Source organism: Balaenoptera borealis (genome assembly GCF_965194805.1).
Source record: "Balaenoptera borealis genome assembly, chromosome: X".
NCBI classification, from domain to species: Eukaryota; Metazoa; Chordata; class Mammalia; order Artiodactyla; family Balaenopteridae; genus Balaenoptera; species Balaenoptera borealis.
In genome coordinates this window covers 8137121-8164746 of record NC_138881.1, presented here as the reverse complement: position 1 = coordinate 8164746, position 27626 = coordinate 8137121, and the positions used below count along the sequence as shown (strand labels likewise).

Sequence of the window (27626 nt, the reverse complement as noted above, 5' to 3'; positions counted from 1 at the left end):
CTCTGGGCCAGACTGGCATTTATAGTTTGTAGCTGCACTGGGGCAAGATAAAAGCCCAAAGGAAAATACAGTGAATTTTTGCAGGTGCAGAAGAGCAAACATTTCTAGTTAATTAACGGACTCTGTTAATCTGGGATGGAATCCAGTGTCTAAATAATTACAACTCCATTAATAATTACTTATGATAAATGATACCTGACCATTATGACCTCATTCCCATTGATGAATGGTGTGGGGAATTCCACCAGACCACTTCAGTTATACAAACACAGATCAGCACTGCCTTGAAAACACCAGATGTCAAAACCAACTCACGAGGAGGGAAAAAGGTTCTCAAATTAATCACCACACTTTCGGATCTTTACAAACTTGTGTCCACTGCAGAAAATTCTCATGTAGAAAGTAGCTGAACATTTCCTGGGAGGAAAGGGTGACGCTTATGATCAAAAATGCCTGTAGTACCTTGATTTGCAACAGCTAATGACACAGATATTTTCTCGTGACATAGAGTCCTGACTTGAAATTAACACGTACGTTATGATCCGTGCCCTGGGGCATGTTAACACTGCTGAGAAACACCTTAATGGAACACTGCCTTCTGCCTGCACCTTTCAAGCTCGGTGGAAAGATGTACATAGTTTTACAGATTAATGATAATATAATGGTGTTTTCCTTTGCTTAATGGACTATACACGGAGTTATTTTCTTACTCTAAGGCTGTTAATGTGCTCTTGGTGCTTTAGGAAATGGTGTTAACGTGGGTTCACGCAAAGATTACTGGGCCCCGAGTTAAGCGGCGGGGCGGGGTAGGGGAGGCGAGAGTCTGGATTTTGCTCCTCATTTTAACCTCTTGGTTTTCCCACTTGCTACATGAAGTCAGTCATACCTGCCACAGCTGCTTCGTAGGGGGTTCAGTTAAGGTTCATATGGAAAAGAAACGTCAAAGTTCTTTAACAAAAAATGAAAACAGTGTGTAGCAACAAGAAGGAAACAGTACAGACATGCAGCTATTTTGTGATGCAAAGGCAAGTTCCAAATTATCTGAAAAGGGAAATGGCACCTGCCAGGACAGAGAGAACATCTTGAGGGAGAAGACTTAAAATTGCAAAACGAAAACCTTTCCCGAGTGTCTGTTAGGGTTCTGAGAAAAACAGAAGTCATTCTAGGTACACCAAGGAGGAAGAGAGCCAGAGGCTTCCAGGGGCCCTGGAAGGGCTGGGAGCGCAGGTCAGGGAGCCCACGGCTCCAGTCCATGAAGCTGGAAAGCTACCCACAGCCCAGAGACAACTTATACCCAGGAGTTTGCCTGGAAGCTTCCACAGACCTCACCTCCACTGTCTACTATCTTGAAAACAGTGTTTCCCCTCCTGTTAGAACTTCTGGATCTTGTGCAAGGGTGTCAGTGGCTGAATCTGACGCAGACTCTTATTGGAAGGAGGACTCTGGGAAATGCAGCCCCAGGATTGTCCCTGAGATGCAGAGCAGGATTGACAAGAGGGAAGAGAAAAGGCCGGTTTGACGGCACACAGGCTGGTACCCTGGGCTGAACAGATGACGAAGTCCATCCTCTTTTAATTCAGTCATGGTGTGTTATCTTATTTTCTTTTTTAAACACACCACTCTTTAAGTGATTGTATTTTAAATCCAGCACATGATTTTCGAAAGAATGTCTGTTTTATCAAAGACCAATGAAGTTTTTCTCTCTGCAATGGGTAAGGTACCATATGTCAATATCCAGCTAGACTAGTTTCTACTGTAAGAATGGAACTCTGAATCAGTCACTATTTATTAAGAATGATGGGGTTTGCTTATCTCAATAACTATGAAATACTACAAATATTATGGAGGCAAACTTCAGCAGGGTGAAAACAGATTAAGCAGCTTAGAACACTGTAGAGAGAATTCTTAACTTTTTTTTTTTTGAGCAGTGAGAGGACATTTAGAATAAGTAGGATATCCATCTTCTCAGAGACAGTCAGATTTTTTAAAAATATAGTAGGAAATAAAACCAAAAGGGCTCTTCTGGTGAGGAAAGGCATTAGAGAGTGTTATTTAAGTTTGTGGCCTTTTGAGTCATTCTACGTTCAAATTCTGATTCTGGTAGTTATTAGTCGTGTGTCACTGGGCAAAACTAATAACAATTAGTGGATATTATATGCCAGGCCTTGTGCCTGGGGTTGTACACGTATTCTTTCCTTAACTCCTCAAAATAACCCTGAGACACAATGACGGTCATTGTCCCTGTGTTCCAGATGAGGAAACTGAGGCTGAGAGAGGACAAAGAACTTATCCCCATAAATGAAAATCATTCTCCATGCTTGCCTTTTGAAATCATGGAAAATGACAGACAAGTTGTCAGTTGAAAAATTCAAAGAAGGTCAAAAGGAGAAGTCTAGAGTTGTGCTGTCCAATTTGGTAGCTCTTTAAATAGTTTAATTTCATTAAAATTGAATAAATTTAAAATTCAGTTCCTCACTCACACCAGCCACAGTTCAAGTGCCCAATAGCCACATGCGGCTCGTGGCTACCATACTGAACAGAGCAGAACATGTCCATCATTGCAGAAAGTTCTACTGGACGGCACTGGTCTAGAGAATTCGTCGCGTGGGTCTTCATGAACGTAAAAAAAAAAAAAAAAAAAAAAAAAAGACAGCAGAACACAAAGTTTCAATTCTCTTGTAACGCCTGAACTGAAAACGGGAATGTGGGTCAATACAGTGGCCCCTTTCTGCCCACTCTATGTTCGGAAGGGAAAAAGATGAGGAACGTGGGTTCAGGGTTCTTGCCAGCTTGCACTGAAGAATGAACAGGGACGACAGAGGATCGCGTTTTCCTGACCCCTGAGGACCACAGAAAGGATTTCACACGTGTGTGCAACATGGCTCATGGTTTTTGTCGTTGCTGTTTTGTGTCTGCAGGTATGCCATTGGCCTCGCTTACAAATCAGCCCCAAAGCATGAGTGGATTGGCAAGAACTCTGCTTCATGGGCGCTGTGCCGCTGCCACAATACCTGGGTGGTGAGACACAACAGCAAGGAGATCCCCATCGAGCCAGCCCCCCACCTCCGGCGCGTCGGCATCCTGCTGGACTACGATAACGGCTCCATCGCTTTCTACGATGCCTTGAACTCCATCCACCTCTACACTTTCGACATCACATTCTCGCAGCCTGTGTGCCCCACCTTCACTGTGTGGAACAAATGTCTGACCATCATAACCGGCCTCCCCATCCCAGACCATCTGGATTGCACAGAGCAGCTGCCGTGAGCACGTGGCCCCGCGGAGCTGTCTTCCGGGGAATAGAAAGGGTGGTGGCCACCATTTCGGGGACACAGAAAACACAGGCTTCCAGAATGTGATTAAATCTCACCAGAAAGTATCCAGAAATCCGCTAAGATAGGACTCCAAACGGGCGATTCCTCCCTTTCACTGTGTTTTGTATCAAGTACAGGCTTTAATAATTTCTTCACCTTTTTTTTTTTTTTGTATTTACAGGAAAATTTATAGGTTATTTATAAAAGGAACATAACCAGGATTACAACTCTTAGGAATTCTCTGGTTTTGCACATTAGGAGGCCCGTAAGTTTACCAGCTCTTGACCACCTTTATTTCAGCACAGTCTCTGGGCTCGAGAAAAACGTTCTGTGTGCTTATCTACCTTCTCACATCCTATTTCCTACGGATCCCGTGGGAGGTCCTGTCACCCCAACACTGCATAACAGTATGCAACTATTTTCAAAATAAAAAATAGTTTTGAATCTAGTAGGGAAGTTAAACAGGCTTTCTTACTCTGGTTTATCTTGAAGTGTTTTAACTGTGATGTCAGAAAAATGTATTGGGTTCAAGTAGGATGGAGAGAGCAAGAGAGAGAATGGAAAGACTTGACTTGGGAGCTTGGAATCTGCCATAGTGAAATCTGTAATTACCCTCCAATGGCTGGTGGGATGATGCTGGAAAGAAAGGTTCTGAAACCTTTGGCCACATATTGCCCTGTTTTTCCCAGGATTAAGGATGCTGGGAGAACATGAAGAATGAGATTGCAGTTGAGAAAAGTCACCTTGAATCCTACTGATTATTCAAAAATTCAGGCTGATTTGCGTTTTCTCGGAAGTGGGATTCTGTGACATGATAGAAATCTATTTCCTTTTAATAGTTTCTTTAGGCCTGTGAAATTTCTTCACTATGTTTAATAGCTGTCCTGTGTCCCCCCTCCCCCGAATAATTTTTGTCTCTGGGGCTGAGGAAATAAACATTTTCTGTCACAAATGGCAACACCACTTTGGATCGATTTTGCTCTCCGGGACGTCAACACGTGGTCCCAACTGCCACTACCACATCCAACTGTAAGTCACCCGAAAAACACTTAATATATATGAGTTGGTAATGACAAGGGACATTGCATAAAGTACTGTTCTCCAGTATACGTGCCTCAAAAGTTATTATAAACAGACTTTTATTGAACACCTCTTGAAAGATGTAGAAGTCCCTCTATATTCTAGTGTAGTTTACCATAGAGTTGTAAGAAAAAACAAAAAAAAAATCAAACCCACTATTCCCACTCCGGAACCTGCTAGTAGAACCTGCTAACGCCATGTCAGATGGGATGCTTGGCGTGCTGACCTGACACGTTGGAGCGGTCCGTGAATTAAGACTTTTTTAAGCCGTCCTTGGACTTGGGCCAGGAATCTGGCATTGGTTCTACCTTGACGAAGGGCGTGACATCCATCAACCATTTCATTTGCTAAAATATTTATCTGGGCTACTGGGTTGGCCGTTTTGACTGAACAGACTGGGGGATTTAGACATTGTTTTTACTGATTTTGTTTTTGAGCAAATCAACCAAGTGTTTCTTTGAAATTCGTCCACAGACCCCCTGTTTCAGCATCGTGTTACGTGATGACGAATCTGGACTTCATGGGTGGCTTCCCCGGTGCTCCTGCCTCTTCATTGGCAGATGCGCTCCTTTTTCTTAACAGATTCTATATATTTACTATATTATTTATACCCAGATGAATATTTTGACAGCGACTTAGGACAATTTCACATCTAAAAGATGGACGCCTCAATAGAAAAAAAAACATTAATCATTGTCTGGAAACTTAATGGGATTTTTTTCTTCTTACACTATAAAAACAATGTGCATTGGCCTTCCCTGAATAAACCAAAAGGGTTGGCTTAGTAATTTTTACATACTTTTTTGGTAGCTGAATAATGGATATTTTCGTGCACTTTGTACACTAACAGGTTTTAAATAAAAGGGTCTAAAACTCAGCTTCTGAGGTTCTTAAAATCATGGTCTCCAGGTACAATAAATGCTCCAGTTTGCCTTATGATGTTAATCTAAAGCATTTACGAGGACAATATTTCCATGAATTATAATGCTTTTCAATATAAAGAAGTTACTACTCCAACTTTCACTGAAAGCCATTTAGGTTATGTTTTGGCTATTTTTATAAGGACAAGAGGGATTATGTATCATTTTGTTGTGGAAGTCTCACTCTTTGCTAACTTAAAAACATTGTGGATAATAGCAATTACTATTTCCATGTTGTCATATTTACAGGAAAATATGTATATGATGAAAGGCCACAGTGTTTACTTTCATTACTGTAATGATGTAGAAAGATTTCCATGTGGATTTTCTTTGAAAGCCAGAAAAATATATGCTATAAACATTTGCTGCAGTACAATTCTTTAAACGGATTGGGGGCACGGCATTTTGTTTTTGAGGTTCTTACTTCACAGGAGGCACCGCAACATGGGGGAGAAAGAGCTGGCAATGCCAATTACATTAATACACAAAAGTGATACAGCGTCAACCAAGGCTACCAGGTCTGACGTCATGGGTGTGTGAACAGTGCTGGAACCATCTTGAAATGCTTAATAATGTTTGGACAAGGGGGCCTGCATTTTCATTTTGCTCTGGGCCTTGCAAATTATATAGCCAGTCCTCATAACAGAACTCAGAAACATGGTACCTCTCTTTCTGGTGGATACAAATGAAGAACCCTGGATCCCATGTCACAAGTGGCTGGCCATATAATTCAAGTAGGAATCTAGGTGGATTAAGATGAGAGTGGGCTTGGGTGAAGATTTTCTTTCCAGCTTTAAAAGAAAATGACTTCAAAAACTGACTGCACATATGGATGAGAGTTTCTGCTGGAGAAGAGGAAAAGGCCTGAGGACAAAGAGGCATTTTATCATGGTACTGAGATCTAGAGACTTCCTGAGGAACCAAACCAGCGCCCCCCAGTGGACACGGCATTCCATTTCGGCTCCAGGCACAAATGCAGTGCCTGCAGAGAGATCCACATGTCTGGGAGCGTACATGTGCTTTCGGTGTTGGGAACCTGATGGTCTGGTTTAAAAAGGATACAGAGACGGTAATGGGGGCAGGAGAATGTTTCTAAAATAGCGCGTCTGAACCAAGGGGCGATATGGTGAAGTCTGGAGTCATCTTTGGTTGGCCCAACTTGGGGGAAGTGCTACTGGCATCTAGTGGGTAGAGACCAGGGCTGCTGCTCAGAGGCTGTGCTACGACAAGGAATTATCCGGCCCAAAATATCAATCGTGCCGCAGATGAGAAACTCTTATTTTGGTTTGGTTTGGCTTTTTAAATCAGAACCCTCACAAATTTTGTTTTTTTTTTTTAACTTTTCCTGTAATTGATTCAATGCCTGGTATATCAGAAAGAAAAGAAAGGGGGCACCAAAACCTTCACTGCAGTGGCTCCTTCCCTTTAAAAAAAATATTTACAAAATTGCTTGAAAAATCTGAAAAGCAAGCCCAAGCCTGTGTAGATAGAAATCCACTGACAAGCGTCACAAAGATTTGGATGTGATTTGCTTAGTTTGGAAATGAAAGGTCTCTGTATGCTGCTCCTTGCACCCGAACAAATTCAATCCCTGGTACTTGAGTCACGCTGCCAGGCCCTCAGCCCAGACTCTCCATTGCTGTTGCTTTCTGGTTGAAAATAAAATCATTTTTGTGGTTCCCACGCCCTCTGTCTCTGCCTGTCTCTGTTGCCTTTTTTGCCAGTGTGTGTGTTCACATCCACGATTCCCACAAATACTGATTCAACTTCTGCTAATCTTTATACTACTTCGCAACATACCCATTTTCTTTTATGCTTGAAACTTTCCCGCCTCCACCGTCCGGCCTCTCTCTAATCAAAATACAGTTACTGTACAAGACACAAAATAGTCCCCGGAGAATGTAAAGACGCAGTAAGAGAAAACCTGTACAGGAGCAGAGATTGGAAGAAGAATGGCTTGGTTTCCAGGCTTCCGGCTGGGGTGGAGGAGGGGAGGGCAAGGAGGATGTGAGCAGATGGGTGGCGGTCTTCACAGCGTGGTCCGGAACCATCCCAGCAGTTGGTCCATGAATCTATCGCCAGCCCCCTCCCCTGGCTAACGGGACTTGACTTTCATTAGAGATGCAAGCCTTTTTGACCTAAGTCGGCGCTCTGCAGACTGTGGTCATGGGTCTGCGGCATGAGTGGCACCTGCATGCTTGTTACACGTGCCAGCTCTCTGGCACGTGTAACCCCAGACCTACTGGGCAGAATCTGCTGGGCTGGGACCCAGCGATCAGAGTTCCAACCAGCCCTCCGGGGGATTCTGATACTAGCGGACGTGCGTGAAGCGCCGCTCTAGAGGGCATTCTCCAGGCTCATATCCCATATAAACACGCACTTATAGCCTGAAATGTCTTTTCAAGGTCATGTGCTTTAGAGGCAGCATGATGTAATGCAGTGACTCTTAACCTGGCTGAGCATGAAAATCTTTTTTTTTTTTTTTTTAAACAAATGCCAATTTCTGGATCCCATCCTGAAAGATGGGATGAGAAGGTCCAGAGTGCGGCCCACCACCCTGTGCTTTTCTTTGAAGTGATTCTCGAGTGCAGCCAGGATTGGCAGCCAACGCTATCTAGCAGCACAGGTCTCGGCCCCTTTTCTGTCAGCGTCAGAGAGGAACTCTTCTAAGGTTTGCAGGCCATACTGTCTAACAACTACTCAGCTCTGCAGCTGGAGAGTGAAAGCAGCCAGAGAGGATGTGTAAACGAATGGGTGTGGCTCTGTTCCAATAAAACTTTATTTACAACAACAAGCACGGGGCACATTTGTCCCACGCTGTGATGGGCCACAGCAGATACAGTGCTGGACCAGCGGCCTGAAACCTCCAGTGCATTGTCTATCCCTCACTCGCTGGGGACTCAGCCATGTCCCCTCATGGCTCTGGGCCTCTGAGCTCACAAGTCCTTTCCAACACTGAATTACATCAATTCTGCAATCACAGAACTCATGGAGAATTCGTTACCGAGTGCTTAAGACAGGGCCACTCAAGGGCTATTAAAAGATTCTTTCGTTCAACAGAGTAGGGTGTGCCCGTTCTAGTGATTAGCTTTACCTCCTTCATAATTTTGACTTAAATCAGCCCTTCTCACAAGTGACAGGTGTAAAATATATTCCCTTTAGCAAGAGTTTTGAAGTACATTTAATTTGAACTTTTGAAACAGACGCTGCTGTAATTAATCACCTTTCAAAGTCAACCTGAAGGGCATGTCACACACTCCAGAGAGCAGCCCCCATTCCCCTCTTTTACAAATTATTATTTTGTAAATTAGAGAAGCAAAACAGGTTGAAGAAGAGAGCTGCTTGTGATTATAATAGGAGCATAAAAAGAGACATGTGGAACTTGCAAGATCCCTTTCCCTGGAGTACCATTCTCACTGTGGGATGTACTTTCAAGAGTGTAAAATTAAAATGGGGTCAAGGGCTTATGGAAAAACCTCTCTTGTAGTTGTCCTGTCTTAATATAGGTGATTTATGGAAAGGAATTCAGGTCTCCCTCTGAATCTTTTTCAGCCATGTTCTCTAAGAGAATTATAAAGGCATGATTAAATAGGAAGTATGGCAATTAACAAGCAAATCTGTCATGGCCAAAAACCAATTACCAATTAAGGAGAGACAGAGAAAAATGATTTAATGAACATTGGTTCTTTAGCATGGTCTATTTATCCTCAAAGCTCAATTTTTGATGATGGTCATTAAAAGTTGTTTAGTAAAATATTTCAGGTAATAAAGCTTATCTCACCCCTTCCCCAGTCTTATTCTCCCTTCAGCTTCTGCCCTCTCTCTCACCTCCTCTTTTCCGTCAAGCTTCTCAAAGGGCAGTTCAGATGTTCTGCTTCTGTTTCCTCGCTTCTCATCATACCTCCCCCCCCTCACTCGCATCAGGCATTCAGTGTCTTCACTCCACCAAACAGTGTTCAGTGATGTCAGCAATGTCATCTGCATCAATACACATTCCCATGAATGTCTGGCCTCGTCTCGGCACACAGCAGCTTTTGAGATGTTAACCCGCTTCGGTTCTTTCTTAATCCCTCCCTAGACAACGCGCCATCCACACCATCTCCTCCTTCACCACTTTGGGCAGATGCCTCCCAAATCTCTATCTCCAGCTCTCATTTCCCTGCTGAGCTCAGCCCCATATATTGACCCGCTTACTTGGTCATCGCTTCTGGATGCCTAAAGGGCACCTCAAATGCAATGTGTCCAAAAAGGCACTCGGGGTCTCTTCCCCCCAACCTTGCCGTCTCCAGCCAGTTTCATGAACCAAAAATGAAAGGTTCATGTTTGATGTCTTCCTCACCCTCCGTGTCTAGTCTGTCACCAAGTCCTTTTGATTTTCTCTCTTAAAGAGCTCTAACTGACCTCCTCTCTACGTCTGCACAAAAACTCCAAGCTTTCACATCTCACTCTACAGCTGACATAACCTGCTAACCAGTCTACCTGTAATCCACACTGCATCTTCTCTTTCAACTCATCCCCCAGAGCAGCCAAGGTCATCTCTAAGTGGGATCACGTCACACATACCCCAACATGCTTCTCCCACCATTCTTATCCCCGCTTCTGACCCACACACACTGACTTAAACTTTTTCAAAGTGTTCCGTCTCTTGATACTTTCCATGAAACTCCTCCACTGTTCCTATGAGATCCTCCATGGCCTTCTCCCTGAATATTTCCCAAGCATCATCTTGGATCATTCTCGCCTTATTCCCTGCGCTCCGGCTACACTGGCTGCTGTATCGATGCTCTGCTCTGCCACAGACCTCTCCTGGGACCACCCTTCCCTCACCTCCTTACCTACTGCTAATATTTTTGATTACTTCTCGACCACCATTTCCTGTAAAGTGTTCTCCTCATCTGCCTGAGCCAAGTTCCCCTAGAACTGATTCACAAAGCACTCTGCCTCTGTTCACAATTGCAGCTTAGCATTTCTTTCTGTAAATTTTGTTTACTACTTGTTTCTTTGCCACCACTAGACTGTAATATTACTGAAGGCTGAGACCAGGATTGACTTGGCTCAACGTGTGCCACATAGTATGTGCTCAAGAAATATTTAGAGTAGAATTCCAACGTCTCATGAATGTGTTCTACTTGCAACTTTCTCTTAAACCACCCCCACCCCGTGACTTCAACTCTTCTCTTTAAAAGACTTGTGTTAAAAATAAATAAATGAATAAGTGCTTCATATTGGCAGAAACCACATATACCTGCACAATGAAAAATAATATCAAAATAAAAGCTAGAAAATCTACCTGCTAGCAAATTCCATCCTGTCTTCATAGTGGCTTCAGGTCATCCAACAGAAAAGAAACCCTCAAAATTGGGCAAGTAAATCTGCCCATCAGTGTCTTTTATCATCTCCCGCCTGGCTCCCATCCCTGAATTCGAAGTCTGAAGTTGTGCTTATATAATTCTTAATGGCTCAGCTCATCCCACACTCTAAGACAATCCAAGTGCAAATAAAATGAGCTCTAGGGTATCACAGTCAACCTTGGTCTGGGAGAAGGTCCCCTCTGACCTTGGTGTCCCACCTTCGCGGAAGGTCTACTCATTTTCTTAGAAACCAGACTCCCTATTCTTCACGACAGCATCACAGAGTCCCAGCCTCCTTTCTAGTTTTATGTTTTTGTTTTTGTTTTTTTTTGGCCACACCGCTTAGCTTGCAAGATCTTAGTTCCCCAACCAGGGATCAAACCCGGGCCCCCCCAACCCCGTCCAATGCAAGCTCCAAGTCCTAATCACTGGCCCACCAGGGAATTCCCAGCCTCCTTTCTCATTTCTGAGCAGGAGCACCCAAGTTGGTGACCTAAGATCAAGGTGAGCAAGCAGGCAACACAGCCATTGGGTGGCATTCCAAGTGGAGAACTTCCACTGCCTGGGAAGTTCAGAGTCCATGTTGAAGGTCAGGTCGGAAGGAGTTCAAGGACAGAGAACCCAGCTACTGTTGAGCTGTGTTGAAGTTCCTCCAGTACAGATGGTAAAAGATACAGCACACAAGCACTCACCCAAAGAAAGCTGGGGTACCTGTATTAACAGCAGACCAAGGAGACTTCCAAACAAGGAACATTTCCTAGGAGCCAATTCACTTAACAAGGAAAGCATGATTCCCTCTTCTTCCCCTTTTCTTTCACCCCCCCCAGAAGAATGAAAGTGGGAGTGAAGACAGGGTTAGTTCAGGGTCTGGAATTGGAAAATTTGGGGCAAACCTATCCAAAGGGAGTTGGCTATGTATTTTGCTCAGGCCTACTGCATTTTGGAGGCTGTTACTCCAATAGATAAGTTACTGTAGATGATGACAGAGATGACTATTCCTGGTTTAAATCCGTATGTCAGGCCTTGGGGCAAATCCCTCTTGACGAGGCCAGGTTCAGAAGCAGCAAGAGACACAAACAAGAATAAATGTCTAGCCCTCATCGTGGACCAGTGAGCGCAATCAAGGCCTCTGCCCTTCAGCCCCTGGGGACTTGGTACACACAGAGAAAGGAGGGGAGGGCGTCCAAATCGCAGCATCTGTTATCGGTTGCCTCTTGCTCTCTCCCCGCATTCCGGACCTGGCACTCAGGACATCCTGAAATGGAGAAGGTTGCTGGTAGGAGGATGTTTGCAACTTTCAAATGATTGACTGGAAGCAGAAGTGCCAGGGCGTGAACCCTCAACCCCAGAGTTCACGGGGCCAACCAGCCTGCAGAGCCCGAGCCCTTGATCCTGCTAGACAGGCAGTTCTCATTAAGCAATGCCGCTGGACTCAGTGCCAAAAACATAAGGCCAACTGCTCCCTCCTGGGCTTCATTTCTAGGCTCTGAAATACATGTATTTCTCTAAAATTTCCAAGTCAATCCATCTTTTCTTGGTGGAGGTGCTTGAACAATGCGAACATTTATCAAGCAAGAGATGAGAGTCCAATCGTTCTCACAGATGGCCACGGGGAGACACCCCGGGCATGGAGGACAGCCCAGAGAAATGCCACAGGCCTCCCCTCCCTGCAGGAAGCCAGGCCAAAGAGATACTCCTGGATCAGCACAGAAGCAGTGCTCTGGGCTGCCGTCTGCACGATTTCAGAGAGTGACCGCCCATGCTGGGGCAGCTGACCTTTAAAGGCAGCTCACTCTTTCCTGAGGTTTTTGCGCTTAAAACCAGGAAGTCCTCGGGGACAGCCCTGACGGGAGGAAAATCAACACAGCTCAAGACAGCATCCGAGACGCAAATGTGAACAATTTCCCTTCATGCTGTCAGACCCAGCCGTCCAAAACATCCCCAAAGTGCAATGACCAGGCTCCGTGTTGCAGAAAAATTCCACTGCAGGGAGACTGAAATCATGACACCTTTACAGCTCTGGAAGGAAATGAGATGACTGAGTGTTACAATGCCCTGGCGAATTGGGGAAAAATGAGGAAGTTGTTCATTCTCGCTAATTACAGTCCGGGTGTCAAGTTTTCATTTTCAATTTAGGCAGGATATTACGAACTTTGTGTGCTTATGTACTGAGGGTCTAATGAGATTGCCAAGTACAATCTTCTACCCTCATGGACACACAGGATGGGAAAGCCGGTATCTTTTGAGTGTATTTCCGGATATACTCTTTCTTCCTCATCTCACTTGTTCTGTGGACGAAGTCGTCTTCTTCTTCTTTTTTCGGGGGGCCGAGCAGCATGTGGGATCTTAGTTCCCCAACTAGGGATTGAACCCACGTGCCCTGCAGTGGAAGCTTGAAGTCTTAACCCCTGGACCGCCAGGGAAGTCCCTGTGGACAAAGTCTTCTGATGCCCAGTTTCGACTCTGTTCAGTCCTTTCTCTAGCTGTCCCGTCTCTAAAGCAGGAGTTCTCTGCCTTGGCACCATGGACATCTGGGGTTGAAAAGTTTCTTGTTATGGGGCTCTCCCGTGCACTGTAGGATGTATAGCAACATCCCTGGCCTCTGACCACGAGATACCAAAAGCACCCCCGACCCAGTTGTGACAACCAACTATGTCTCCAGACAACTGCCAAATGTCTCCTGTGGGGTGGGGGATGGGGGCACAGTCACTCCTCTTTGAGGACCAGTGACCTAATAAACACTTCAGTGGAGACATCCATCCTATATCATGATGACATCCCTTCTGTCCACAGAATCTTCTCACATCACCTTCCTACCAATTTTCTATTCCCTCCTCCGCTCCCAGGCCGCTGGGTCACTTGTGAGGACTCTTGATAATGCAGGCATTGTCCAGCTCACTGGCTCAACACCCCAGGCCCGCCCAGTGTGCTGTCGGTTACGTCAGCAGAGAGGGAGGCAGGAATGTCAGAAGCCCTCTTCCTCCTGGAACTGGAGCCCGCAAAAAATACAAATACAGAAATTGGCCAAGATGGCGGAGTAGAAAGATCCAGAGCTCACCTCCTCTCATGAGCACACCAAAATCAGAACGATTTGCAGAACAACCATCGACAAAAAAGACTGGAAACTACCAGGAAAGAACTTCTACAAAAAGAAGGAACCACACCAAGATGGCTAGGAGGAGCAGACTCACGATATAATCAAGTCCCATACACCCAGGTGGGTGACCCACAAACTGGAGAATAATTATAGTGCAGAGGTTCTCCCACAGGAGAGTTTGTTTGTTTGTTTGCTTATTTATTGGCTGTGTTGGGTCTTCTTTGCTGCGCACGGGCTTTCTCTAGTTGCGGCAACTGGGGGCTACTCTTCGTTGTGGTGCGTGGGCTTCATATTGCGATGGCTTCTCTTGTTGCGGAGCACGGGCTCTAGATGCACGGGCTTCAGTAGTTGTGGCTCATGGGCTCTAAGCGTGGGCTTCAGTAGTTGTGGCGCATGGGCTTAGCTGCTCCACAGCATGTGGGATCTTTCTGGACCAGGGCTCGAACCTGTGTCCCTTGCATTGGCAGGCGGATTCTTAACCACTGCGCCACCAGGGAAGTCCCCAGGAGTGAGAGTTCTGAGCCCCATGTCAGGCTCCCCAGCCTGGGGGTCCTGCACCAGGAAGATGAGCCCCCAGAGCATTTGGTTCTGAAGGCCAGCAGGGCTTAATTTCAGGAGTCCCAAACGACTGGAGGAAATAGAGACTTCACTCTTAAAGGGGGAACACAAAATCTCAAATGCACCGGGACCCAGGGCAAAAGCACTATTTTGATAGGAGCCTGGGCCAGACCCACCTGCTGGTCTTAGAGAGTCTCCTGGAGAGGCAGAGTAGGGGGGGTGGTGCCTGCAGATAACCCTGGGGACAGAGACCCTGATGGCAGCCGTTCTGGGGAGCTTCTACCACATGGACACTGGTGTAGGAGGGCACCATGGTGGGATCCTCCCTCTAGTTCATTAGCACCAAGACCTGGTACCACCCAACAGCTGGTAGGCACCAGCGCTACGACACCTCAGGCCAAGCAACTAACTGAGTAGGGACACAGCCCCACTCATCAGCAGACATGCTGCCTAAAGACTTTCTGAGCCCACAGCCGCCTCTAGACATAGCCCTTAAACACAGCCCTGCCCACCAGAGGGCCAGGACCCAGCTCCACCCACCAACGGGCAGGCACCAGCTCTGCCCTCTAGGAAGCTTGCATTAGCCTCCAGACCAGCCTCACCCGCCAGGGTGCACATACCAGATGCAGCAAGACTACAATGCTGCAGCCTACACACCCAGCCTGCCCACCGTAGGCCAGACCCTACCCAGGGACCAGCTAAGACCTGTCCCTGCCTAGCAGCAGGCCAACATAAGCTTCAGGACACCCTGGACCCTGTACACAACTGTCTCAGGAATCGCCCCCTCACCACCAGTGATCTGACACCAGCTCTGGGATCACCTGGGCCCTGCAGCCAAACTCCAGGACTCAGCTCTGCCTGCAAGTACTTCAGCAATAACTCCAGGATCTGGCTTCACCCACCAGTGAGCCAGCACTAGCCCTGGAGTCCCCTAGGTTTCTACAGTCAGCTTCCTCATGACCCGGCAGCCTCCACACAAGGCAGGGTCTGGCAACCAACTGGATTTAGGAGCTAACCAAGCCTACCAGGTCACCCACATAGCCCACCACAACAGAAGGACTCATCAGCCCTCATAGGGGGAACCCCTAAAGCATACAGCTTGGGTAATGAGAGGGGAGTAAAGCATACAGCTTGGGTAATGAGAGGGGAGTGCACTACTGGGATGTATAGGACGTCTCCTAAAGAAGGCCACTTCTCCATTCATCCGAAAGTAGCAGAACACACATTTTTTCAAGTGCACAAGGAACATGCTCCAGGATAGATCACATGCAAGGCCACAAAACAAGCCGCGGTAAATTTAAGAAAACTGAAATCATATCAACCATCTTTTCTGACCAACAATGCTATGAGACTAGAGATCAACTATAAGAAAAAAATGCGGGCTTCCCTGGTGGCACAGTGGTTGAGAGTCTGCCTGCCGATGCGGGGGACACGGGTTCGAGCCCTGGTCTGGGAGGATCCCGCGTGCCGCGGAGCGGCTGGGCCCGTGAGCCACAGTTGCTGAGCCTGCGCGTCTGGAGCCTGTGCTCCGCAGCGGGAGAGGCCGCGACGGTGAGGGGCCCGCGCACCGCGATGAAGAGTGGCCCCCGCTCGCCGCAACTGGAGAAAGCCCTCGCGCAGAAACGAAGACCCAACACACCCAAAAAATAAATAAGTAAATAAATACATTTATTAAAAAAAAAAAGAAAAAAATGCAAAAAACACAAACACATCGAAGCTAAACAATATGCTACTAAACAACCAATGTATCACTGAAGAAATCAAGAAGACATTTAAAAATACCTAGAGACAAATGAAAATGAAAGCATGATGATCTAAAACCTATGGAACGCAGCAATAGCACTTCTAAGAAGGAAGTTTATAGTGATACAAGCCTACCTCAGGAAACAAGAAAAATCTCAAATAATCTAACCTTACATCTAAAGGAACTAGAGAAAGAAGAACAAACAAAACCCAAAGTTACTAGAAGGAAAGAAATCATAAAGATCAGAGCAGAAATAAATGGAATAGAGACTAAAAAAACAATAGAAAAGATCAATAAAACTAAGAGCTGGTTCTTTGAAAAGATAAACAAAACTAATAAACCTTTAGCCAGAGTCATCAAGAAAAAAGGGAGATGGACCACATCTATAACATCGGAAATGAAAAAGGAGAAGTCACAACTGACCCCACTGAAATACAAAGGACCTTAAGAGACTACTACGAACAACTATATGCCAATAAAATGGACAACCTTGAAGAAATGGACAAATTCTTAGAAAGGTACAACCTCCCAAGACTGAACCAAGAAGGAATAGAAAATATGAACAGACCAACTAACGTGAATGAAACTGAATCAGTAATTTTAAAACTCCCAACAAAAAAGTGCAGGACCAGATGGCTTCACAGGTGAGTTCCACCAAACATTTAGAGAAGAGTTAACACCTATCCTTCTCAGACTATTCCAAAAAAGTAAAGAGAAAGGAACACTTCTGAATTCATTCTATGAGGCCAGCATCACCCTGATACCAAAACCAGACAAAGGTATCACAAAAAAGGTAATTACAGGCCAATATCACTGATAAACATAGATGTAAAAATCCTCAACAAAATATTAGCAACCAAATACAAGACGTTAAAGGGATCATACACCATGATCAAATGGGATTTATCCCAGGGAGGCAAGAATTTTCAATATCCATAAATCAATCAATGTGATATACCACATTAACAAATTGAAGAATAAAAACCATATGATCAGCAGAGAAATCAAGATGACAGAGTAGTAGGAAGTGGGACTCACCTCTTTCCACAAATACATCAAGAATATATCTACAAATGTATCTACAAATTCTCACAGAACACCTACTGAACAAAAGCAGAAGACTTCAAACACCTGAAAGGACAAGAAAGATCTCCACATACCCGGCTGTGAGAAAGGAAAAAAAAAAAAGAGGAAGTGGGATGGAATCTGCACCCCTGGGAGGGAGCTAAAGGAGAGGAGAGGTTCCCGCACCCTGGGAAGCCCCCTCACCAGTGGGGAGATCAGCTGGGACAGAAAAGGAGCTTCGGAGGCTTAGAGGAGAGCACAACAGCTGGTTTGCGGCAGGCAGGACAGAGAGAGACCTACACAGAAGGTCTGTGCCACCATCCTGCGCACCCCAGCCTGAGACGCATGTCCTCTGGTATGGGTGGGGGCTGAGTGCTGGAACTTGGGGTTTAGAGGACAGACCTGGGAAGAGGACTGCTGTTGGCTGCATGGAGACAGCCTGAAGGGGCTGGAGTGTGGGGCACCACAGTGGGGAGTGTTCTCAGAAGCAGCCCAGGCCGCCATAGAAACAGAGCGCCATTGTTAAGTGGCATGCAAAGGGAGGGGCGGGGAGACCATAGCAGCCTCTTTCCCCACGTGCCAATCCCTGCCTCTGCAGGCTCCAGGAGAAGCTCCCGCCTGGGCAGGCTCTCATGCCCCGGCCACCTCCTTGGCAGCCCCAGGATCAGACGCTGGTGGGTTGCCCACATGCAGTGGTGGGGCTGAAATTACAGCTGAGCCCCAGGGGCTGTGCAACTTAGGAAGCAGAGCTGAAATCTCTCTCCAGGGCTGTGTGAACCACTGATTTATACCTCCACTGATGGCTTTGCAAATTCAGCACCTGTGGAACATCCGAATGGACAACAGGTGCTCCTGTGGCTGGGACAGGTCTGACCTTAGCAGCTGTGGGCTTTGTGGGTGCGTACACATGGGGGCTGGGCTGGGCCAGAGTCTGAGCTGCCTCCATAGCTCCCACAGCAGGTCCAGGTGCATGATTACTGCAGTCCTTGGACCTGACTTCAGTGGATCTGTCCTGGTGGCCTGGTGAAAACAGTGCCTGAGAGACACCAGGGCCAATTGCCAGCACACCCACGAATGAGGTGGGGCCGAGGGCAATGCCAACAGCAGTGTACTTTGTGAGCCCGCACAATGGGTGAAAAGTGACACAACAGAGCACGCTCACAGGTGAACAGCTCCAGCAGACGAATACTCAGTGGCTCCTCTCCCAGTGGGAGCCCTCCAATCCCGCCTGCCTCACACTGCAGATCAGAAATGAAGCTCAGAAACAGACCTGGGGGCTTCCACTCCAACAACTAGGGAGCAGACCCTGCCCCTGACAGGGCAGTGACAACCACAGAGCAAAGAGGAGGCCCCACTCAATATCCATAACACCAGTCACACATCCTATCAAGAGGTTAGTGGCCAGCACACACTGAGGAAAGAGGTGGCAGGCATCCATACTAAAAACAGCCCTTGCACCAAAAAATATTAAATCCACGCAGGCTACACAGGGACATTCCCACATAAAAATAGCCCTCCAAGACCACAGTATATAATTATTTCTTCTAAACTCATAGAGCAAGAGAAATATAAGTAAAATGAAGAAGCAGAGGAACCACATCCAAATAAAAGATCAAGAGAATTCCCCTCAAAGAACAAACAATGAAACGGACCTCTTCATTCTAATAGACACTGAGTTTAAAAAGGAGATAATGAAAATACTGAAGGAATTAAGAAAGGCTATTGACATAAACGCAGACTACTGTAAAAAGAACTAGAAACTATAAGGAAGAGCCAAGAAAAATTAGCGAATTCATTTGAAGAGAAGAAAGCTGAATTAAAGGCTATGAATAGGGACCTCCCTGGTGGTCCAGCGGTCAAGACTCCATGCTCCCAATGCAGGGGGCCCGGGTTCAATCCCTGGTCAGGGAACTAGATCCCACATGCCGCAACTAAAGATTCCACAGCCGCAACTAAAGATTCCACAGCCGCAACTAAAGATTCCACATGCTGCAACTAAAGATTCTGCATGCCACAACTAAAGATCCAGCACGTGGTAATGAAGATCCCACACGCGGCAATGAAGATCCCATGTGCCACAACTAAGACCCAGCACAGCCAAATAAATAAATATTTTTAAAATAAAAAATAAAGGCTATGAATAGCAGAATGAATAAGTGATCTGGAAGATAAAATAATGGAAATCACCCAATTAGAACAACAGCAGAAACCCAATTGAAAAAAAAAAATGAAAGCAATATAAGAGACCTATGGGATAATATAAAGTGTGCCAATGTATGCATAATAGGGATCCCAAGAGGAAAAGAAAGAGAAAAGAGGATTGAAAATGTATTTGAAGAAATTATGGCTGAAAACTTCCCAAACCTAAAGAAGGAAACACATATCCAGATACAGGAAGCACAGAGGGTTCTGAACAAGATAAACCCAAACAGACCTACACCAAGACATATTACAATAAAAATGGCAAAAGTTAAAGATAAAGAGAGGATTCTAAAGGCAGCAAGAGAAAAACAAAGAGTTAATTACAAGGGAACCCCCATAAGTCTATCAGCTGATTTCTCTACAGAAACGTTGCAGGCCAGAAGGGAGTGGCAAGAGATATTCAAAGTCCTGAAAGGGAAAAAATCTGCAACCTAGGATACTCTACCCAGAAAGATTATCATTTAGAATAGAAGGAGAGAAAAAGAATTTCTCAGACAAGCAAAAACTAAAAGAATACAGCAGTACTAAACCTATCCTAAAGGAAATATTAAAAGGTCTTCTTCTCTAAATAGAAAAGAAGTAAGAATACAGAGGAAAGGGAAGATCACAATTGGAAAGTAAATCACTTAAATAAGCCAGTACACAGATTTTTTTTTAAATCAAAAAATTTCTGTGAAAGCAATGATAACCACAATGAATAGCAAAAGGACGAACATGAAGATGCAAAATCATAAAATGTCAGGGAGGAGAGTAAGAAAAGGTAGATATTTTTTTCTAGAATGTGTTTGAGCCTATATGACTACCAGTCTAAAGCAAGTAGATATAGAGGGGTTAACATACTTAAAAAATAGGGCAACCATAAATCAAAAACATACAGTAGATTCACAAAAAACAAAAAGAAAAGAACAAAAGCATAATACAAAAAAAATCATCAAGCCACGAAAGGAAAAACAAAAAGAAAGGGACAAAGAGAAATAAGATCAATGGGAAAATAAGGTTTAAAATGGCAATAAATAGATATCTATCAATAATTACCTTAAATGTCAATGGACTAAAGGCTCCAATCAAAAGACACAGAGTGGCAGATTGAATAAAAAAAACAAGAGCCTACAATATGCTGCCTACAAGAGACCCACTTTAGGGCAAAGGACACACATAAGAGATGGAAAAAAGATATTTCATGCAAAGGGAAATGACAAGAAAGCAGGGGTCACAATACTCATATCAGACAAAATAGACTTCAAAACAAAGGTTATAAAGAAAGATAAAGAAGGACACTATATAATGATAAAAGGATCAATACAAGGTGAGGATATTATACTCATTAACATATATGCACCCAATATAGGAGCACCCACATACATAAAACAAATACTAACAGACATAAAAGGAGAAATTGACAGGAATACAATAATTGTAGGAGACTTTAACACCCCACTCACATCAATGGACATATCTTTGAGACAGAAAATCAATAAGGCAACAGAGATCCTAAATAATACAATAGAACAGTTACACTTGTTATCTTCAGGACATTACATCCAAAAAAAGCAGAATACACATTTCAAGTGCACATGGAATATTCTCTAGGACTGACGACATACTAGGGTCCAAAACAAGCCTCACCGAATTTAAGAGTATAGAAATTACTTCAGGCATCTTTTCTGACCACAATGGCATGAAACTAGAAATCAACCACAGAAAAAGAAATGAGAAAAAAAACCAATTACATCTAAACAACATGCTACTAAAAAACCAATGGGTCAATGATGAAACCAAAGAAAAAATTTAAAAATACCTAGAGGCAAATGACAATAAAAACACAACCATACAAAATCTATGAGATGCAGCAAGAGCAATTCTTAGAGGGAAGTTCATAGTGATACAGGCCTTCTTCTGGAAATAAGAAAAACCTCAAACAAACAAAATCTAAAGTCAGCAGAAGGAAGGAGATAATAAAGATCAGAGGAAATAAATAAAACAAAGATTAAAACAACAATAGAAAAAAATCAGTAAAACCAAGAGCTCGTTCTTTGAAAGGGTAAACAAAATTGACAAACCTCTGACCAGCTCACCAAGAAGAAAAGAGAGAAGACCCAAATAAACAAAATAAGAAATGAAAGAGGAGAAATCACAACTGATACCACAGAAATATGTACTCAAATTGATGGGAAGAGGTAAGATTGTCATTATACAAAGATGGCATAGTATTATATGAGGAAAACCCTAAAGACTCCACACAAAAACTACTAGAACTGATCAACGAATTCAGCAAGGTAGCAGGATACAAGATTAATGTACAGAAATCAGTTGCACTTCTTTACAATAATAATGAAATATCAGAAAGGGAATGTAAACAAACAATTCCTTTTAAAATCACATCAAGGGAGTTCCCTGGTGGTCTAGTGGTTAGGACTCAGCACTTTCAGTGCTGTGGCCTGGGTTCAACACCTGGTGGGGGAACTGAGATCCCGCAAGCTGCACAGTGCAGCCAAATAAATAAATAAATAAATAAATAAATAATAAACCATATCAAAAAATAAAATACTTAGGAATAAACCTCACCAAGGAGGTAAAAGACTTATATGCTGAGAACTACAAAACATTAATAAAGGAAATTAAAGATGATTCAAAGAAATGGAAAGATATCCCATGCTCTTGGATTGCAAGAATTAATATTGTTAAAATGGCCATACTACCCAAAACAATCTATGGATTTAATGCAATCCCTATCAAATTACCCATGACTTTTTTTTTTTTTTAACAGAACTAGAACAAATAATCCTAAAATTTATATGAAGCCATAAAAGACCCAGAATAGCCAAAGCAATCCTAAGGAAAAAGAACAAAGCAAGAGGCATAACCCTCCCAGACTTCAGACAATACTACAAAGCTACAGTAATCAAAACAGTGTGGTATTGGCACAAAAACAGACATACGGATCAATGGAACAGAATACAGTGCAGAAATAAACCCACACACCGGAGGTCTGGGCAAGATGGCCGAAGAGTAAGACGTGGAGATCACCTTCCTTCCCACAGATACATTAGAAATACATCTACACGTGGAACTGCTCCTACAGAACACCCACTGAACGCTGGCAGAAGACGTCAGACCTCCCAAAAGGCAAGAAACTCCCCCACGTACTTGGGTAGGGCAAAAGAAAAAAGAAATAACAGAGACAAAAGAATAGGGACGGCACCTGCACCAGTGGGAGGGAGCGGTGAAGGAGGAAAGGTTTCCACACGCTAGGAAGCCCCTTCGCGGGCGGAGACTGCGGGTGGCAGAGGGGGGAAGCTTCGGAGCCACGGAGGAGAGCGCAGCCACAGGGGTGCGGAGGGCAAAGCGGAGAGGTTCCCGCACAGAGGATCGGCGCAGAGCAGCACTCATCAGCCCGAGAGGCTTGCCTGCTCCCCCACCGGGGTGGGCGGGGCTGGGAGCTGAGGCTCGGGCTTCGGTCGGATCGCAGGGAGAGGACTGGGGTTGGCGGCGTGAACACAGCCTGAAGGGGGCTAGTGCACCACAGCTAGCCAGGAGGGAGTCCGGGAAAAGGTCTGGAGCTGCCGAGGAGGCCAGAGACTTTTTCTTGCCTCTTTGTTTCGCGGCACGCAAGGAGAGGGGATTCAGAGCGCCGCTGAAAGGAGCTCCAGAGATGGGCACGAGCCGCGGCTATCATAGCGGACCCCAGAGATGGGCATGAGATGCTAAGGCTGCTGCTGCCGCCACCAAGAAGCCTGTGTGCGAGCACAGGTCACTCTCCACACCGCCCCTCCCGGGAGCCTGTGCAGCCCGCCACGGCCAGGCTCCCGTGATCCAGGGACAACTTCCCCGGGAGAAGGCACGGCGCGCCTCAGGCTGCTGCAACGTCACGCCAGCCTCTGCCACCGCAGGCTCGCCCCGCATCCGCATCCATATCCCTCCCCCTGCCCGCCTGAGTGAGCCAGAGCCCCTGAATCGGCTGCTCCTTTAACCCCGTCCTGTGTGAGCGAAGAACAGACGCCCTCAGGCGACCTACACGCAGAGGCGGGTCCAAATCCAAAGCTGAACCCCGGGAGCTGTGCGAACAAAGAAGAGAAAGGGAAATCTCTCCCAGCAGCCTCAGAAGCAGCAGATTAAAGCTCCACAAACAACTTGATGTACCTGCATCTGTTGAATACCTGAATAGACAATGAATCATCCCAAATTCAGGAGGTGGACTTTGGGAGCAGGATATATTAATTTTTCCCCTTTTCCTTTTTTTGTGAGTGTATATGTGTATGCTTCTGGGTGAGATTTTGTCTGTATAGCTTTGTTTTCACCATTTGTCCTAGGGTTCGGTCCATCCGTTTTTTTTCTGTTTTGTTTTGTTTTGTTTTGTTTTTTACTTAAAAATTTTTCTTTCTTAATAAATTTTTTCTTGATAATTTTTTCCTTATTTTTTATTTTAAAAAATTAAAAAATTTTTTTCTTAATTTTTTTCTTAATTTTTATTTTAAAAAATTAAAAAATTTTCTTAATACATTTTTTCTTAATTTTTTATTTTTTATTATAAAAAATTAATAAATTTATTTTTAAAAACTAAAAAAAATTTTTCTTAATAAATTTTTAAATAATTTTTTCTTATTTTTTATTATAATAGCTTTATTTTATTTTATCCTCTTTCTTTCTCTCTATTTTTTCTCCCTTTTATTCTGAACCGTGTGGATGAAAGGCTCTTGGTGCTCCAGCCAGGCATCAGGGCTGTGCCTCTGAGGTGGGAGAGCCAACTTCAGGACACTGGTCCACAAGAGACCTCCCAGCTCCACGTAATACCAAACGGCGAAAATCTCTCAGAGATCTCCATCTCAACATCAAGACCCAGCTTCACTCAACGACCAGCAAGCTACAGTGCTGGACACCCTATGCCAAACAACTATCAAGACAGGAACACAACCCCACCCATTAGCAGAGAGGCTGCCTAAAATGATAATAAGCTCACAGACACCCCAAAACACACCACCAGACGTGGACGTGCCCACCAGAAAGACAAGATCCAGCCTCATCCACCAGAACACAGACACTAGTCCCCTCCACCAGGAAGCCTACACAACCCACTGAACCAACCTTAGCCACAGGGGACAGATACCAAAAACAACGAGAACTACGAACCTGCAGCCTGTGAAAAGGAGACCCCAAACACAGTAAGATAAGCAAAATGAGAAGACAGAAAGACACACAGCAGATGAAGGAGCAGGGTCAAAACACACCAGACCTAACAAATGAAGAGGAAATAGGCAGTCTACCTGAAAAAGAATTCAGAATAATGATAGTAAAGATGATCCAAAATCTTGGAAATAGAATAGACAAAATGCAAGAAACATTTAACAAGGACGTAGAAGAACTAAAGAGGAACCAAGCAACGATGAAAAACACAATAAATGAAATTAAAAATACTCTAGAAGGGATCAATAGCAGAATAACGGAGGCAGAAGAACGGGTAAGTGACCTGGAAGATAAAATAGTGGAAATAACTACTGCAGAGCAGAATAAAGAAAAAAGAATGAAAAGAACTGAGGACAGTCTCAGAGACCTATGGGACAACATTAAACGCACCAACATTCGAATTATAGGGGTCCCAGAAGAAGAAGAGAAAAAGAAAGGGACTGAGAAAATATCTGAAGAGATCATAGTTGAAAACTTCCCTAATATGGGAAAGGAAATAGTTAATCAAGTCCTGGAAACACAGAGAGTCCCATACAGGATAAATCCAAGGAGAAACACACCAAGACACATATTAATCAAACTGTCAAAAATTAAATATAAAGAAAACATATTAAAAGCAGCAAGGGAAAAACAACAAATAACACACAAGGGAATCCCCATAAGGTTAACAGCTGATCTTTCAGCAGAAACTCTACAAGCCAGAAGGGAGTGGCAGGATATACTTAAAGTGATGAAGGAGAAAAACCTACAACCAAGATTACTCTACCCAGCAAGGATCTCATTCAGATTTGATGGAGAAATTAAAACCTTTACAGACAAGCAAAAGCTGAGAGAATTCAGCACCACCAAACCAGCTTTACAACAAATGCTAAAGGAATTTCTCTAGGCAAGAAACACAAGAGAAGGAAAACACCTACAATAACAAACCCAAAACATTTAAGAAAATGGGAATAGGAACATACATATCAATAATTACCTTAAATGTAAATGGATTAAATGCTCCCACCAAAAGACACAGACTGGCTGAATGGATATAAAAACAAGACCCGTATATATGTTGTCCACAAGAGACCCACTTCAGACCTAGGGACACATACAGACTGAAAGTGAGGGGATGGAAAAAGACATTCCATGCAAATGGAAATCAAAAGAAAGCTGGAGTAGCAATTCTCATATCAGACAAAATAGACTTTAAAATAAAGACTATTACAAGAGACAAAGAAGGACACTATATAATGATCAAGGGGTCGATCCAAGAAGAAGGTATAACAACTGTAAATATTTATGCACCCAACATAGGAGCACCTCAATACATAAGGCAAATACTAACAGCCATAAAAGGGGAAATCGACAGTAACACAATCATAGTAGGGGACCTTAACACCCCACTTTCACCAATGGACAGATCATCCAAAATGAAAATAAGTAAGGAAACACAATCTTTAAATGATACATTAAACAAGATGGACTTAATTGATATTTATAGGACATTCCACCCAAAAACAACAGAATACACATTTTTCTCAAGTGCTCATGGAACATTCTCCAGGATAGATCATATCTTGGGTCACAAATCAAGCCTGGGTAAATTTAAGAAAATTGAAATCGTTATCAAGTATCTTTTCCAACCACAACGCTATGAGACTAGATGTCAATTACAGGAAAAGATCTGTAAAAAATACAAACACATGGAGGCTACACAATACACTACTTAATAACGAAGTGATCACTGAAGAAATCAAAGGGGAAATCAAAAAATACCTAGAAACAAATGACAATGGAGACACGACGACCCAAAACCTATGGGATGAAGCAAAAGCAGTTCTAAGAGGGAAGTTTATAGCAATACAAGCCTACATCAAGAAACAGGAAACATCTCGAATAAAGAACCTAACCTTGCACCTAAAGCAATTAGAGAAAGAAGAACAAAAAAACCCCAAAGCTAGCAGAAGGAAAGAAATCATAAAGATTAGATCAGAAATAAATGAAAAAGAAATGAAGGAGACAATAGCAAAGATCAATAAAACTAAAAGCTGGTTCTTTGAGAAGATAAACAAAATTGATAAACCATTAGCCAGACTCATCAAGAGAAAAAGGGAGAAGACTCAAATCAATAGAATTAGAAATGAAAAAGGAGAAGTAACAACTGACACTGCAGAAATACAAACGATCATAAGAGATTACTACAAGCAACTCTATGCCAATAAAATGGACAACCTGGAAGAAATGGACAAATTCTTAGAAATGCACAACCTGCCGAGACTGAACCAGGAAGAAATAGAAAATATGAACAGACCAATCACAAGCACTGAAATTGAAACTGTGATTAAAAACCTTCCAACAAACAAAAGCCCAGGACCAGATGGCTTCACAGGCGAATTCTATCAAACATTTAGAGAAGAGCTAACACCTATCCTTCTCAAACTCTTCCAAAATATTGCAGAGGGAGGAACACTCCCCAACTCATTCTACGAGGCCACCATCACCCTGATACCAAAACCAGACAAAGATGTCACAAAGAAAGAAAACTACAGGCCAATATCACTGATGAACATCGATGCAAAAATCCTCAACAAAATACTAGCAAACAGAATCCAACAGCACATTAAAAGGATTATACACCATGATCAAGTGGGGTTTATTCCAGGAATGCAAGGATTCTTCAATATATGCAAATCAATCAACGTGATACATCATATTAACAAATTGAAGGCAAAAAACCATATGATCATCTCAATAGATGCAGAGAAAGCTTTCGACAAAATTCAACACCCATTTATGATAAAAGCCCTGCAGAAAGTAGGCATAGAGGGAACTTTCCTCAACATAATAAAGGCCATATATGACAAACCCACAGCCAACATTGTCCTCAATGGTGAAAAACTGAAACCATTTCCACTAAGATCAGGAACAAGACAAGGTTGCCCACTCTCACCACTATTATTCAACATAGTTTTGGAAGTGTTAGCCACAGCAATCAGAGAAGAAAAAGAAATAAAAGGAATCCAAACCGGAAAAGAAGAAGTAAAGCTGTCACTGTTTGCAGATGACATGATACTATACATAGAGAATCCTAAAGATGCTACCAGAAAACTACTAGAGCTAATCAATGAA

The 27626-nt window shown here is 43.8% G+C and overlaps 1 protein-coding gene and 1 long non-coding RNA gene across 7 annotated transcripts in view; one reads left to right on the top strand and one right to left on the bottom strand.

Moving 5' to 3' along the window:
- Positions 1 to 22526, top strand: part of MID1 (midline 1) — a 397732-nt gene extending 375206 nt beyond the window's left edge. For 5 of the 6 annotated variants that reach the window (XM_082375669.1, XM_082375672.1, XM_082375671.1 and 2 more), the window contains exon 10: positions 2919 to 7008. In XM_082375669.1, coding sequence (XP_082231795.1) covers positions 2919 to 3267 — 349 coding nt within the window. In that variant the 3' untranslated portion in view covers positions 3268 to 7008. Of the gene's footprint in view, positions 1 to 2918; positions 7009 to 22098 lie in introns of those variants that run through there. The other variant, XM_082375673.1, reaches the window with a different exon arrangement.
- The window catches only part of LOC309620024, a 335464-nt gene that overhangs the window by 272267 nt on the left and 35571 nt on the right, over positions 1 to 27626 (bottom strand). The window lies entirely within an intron of this gene.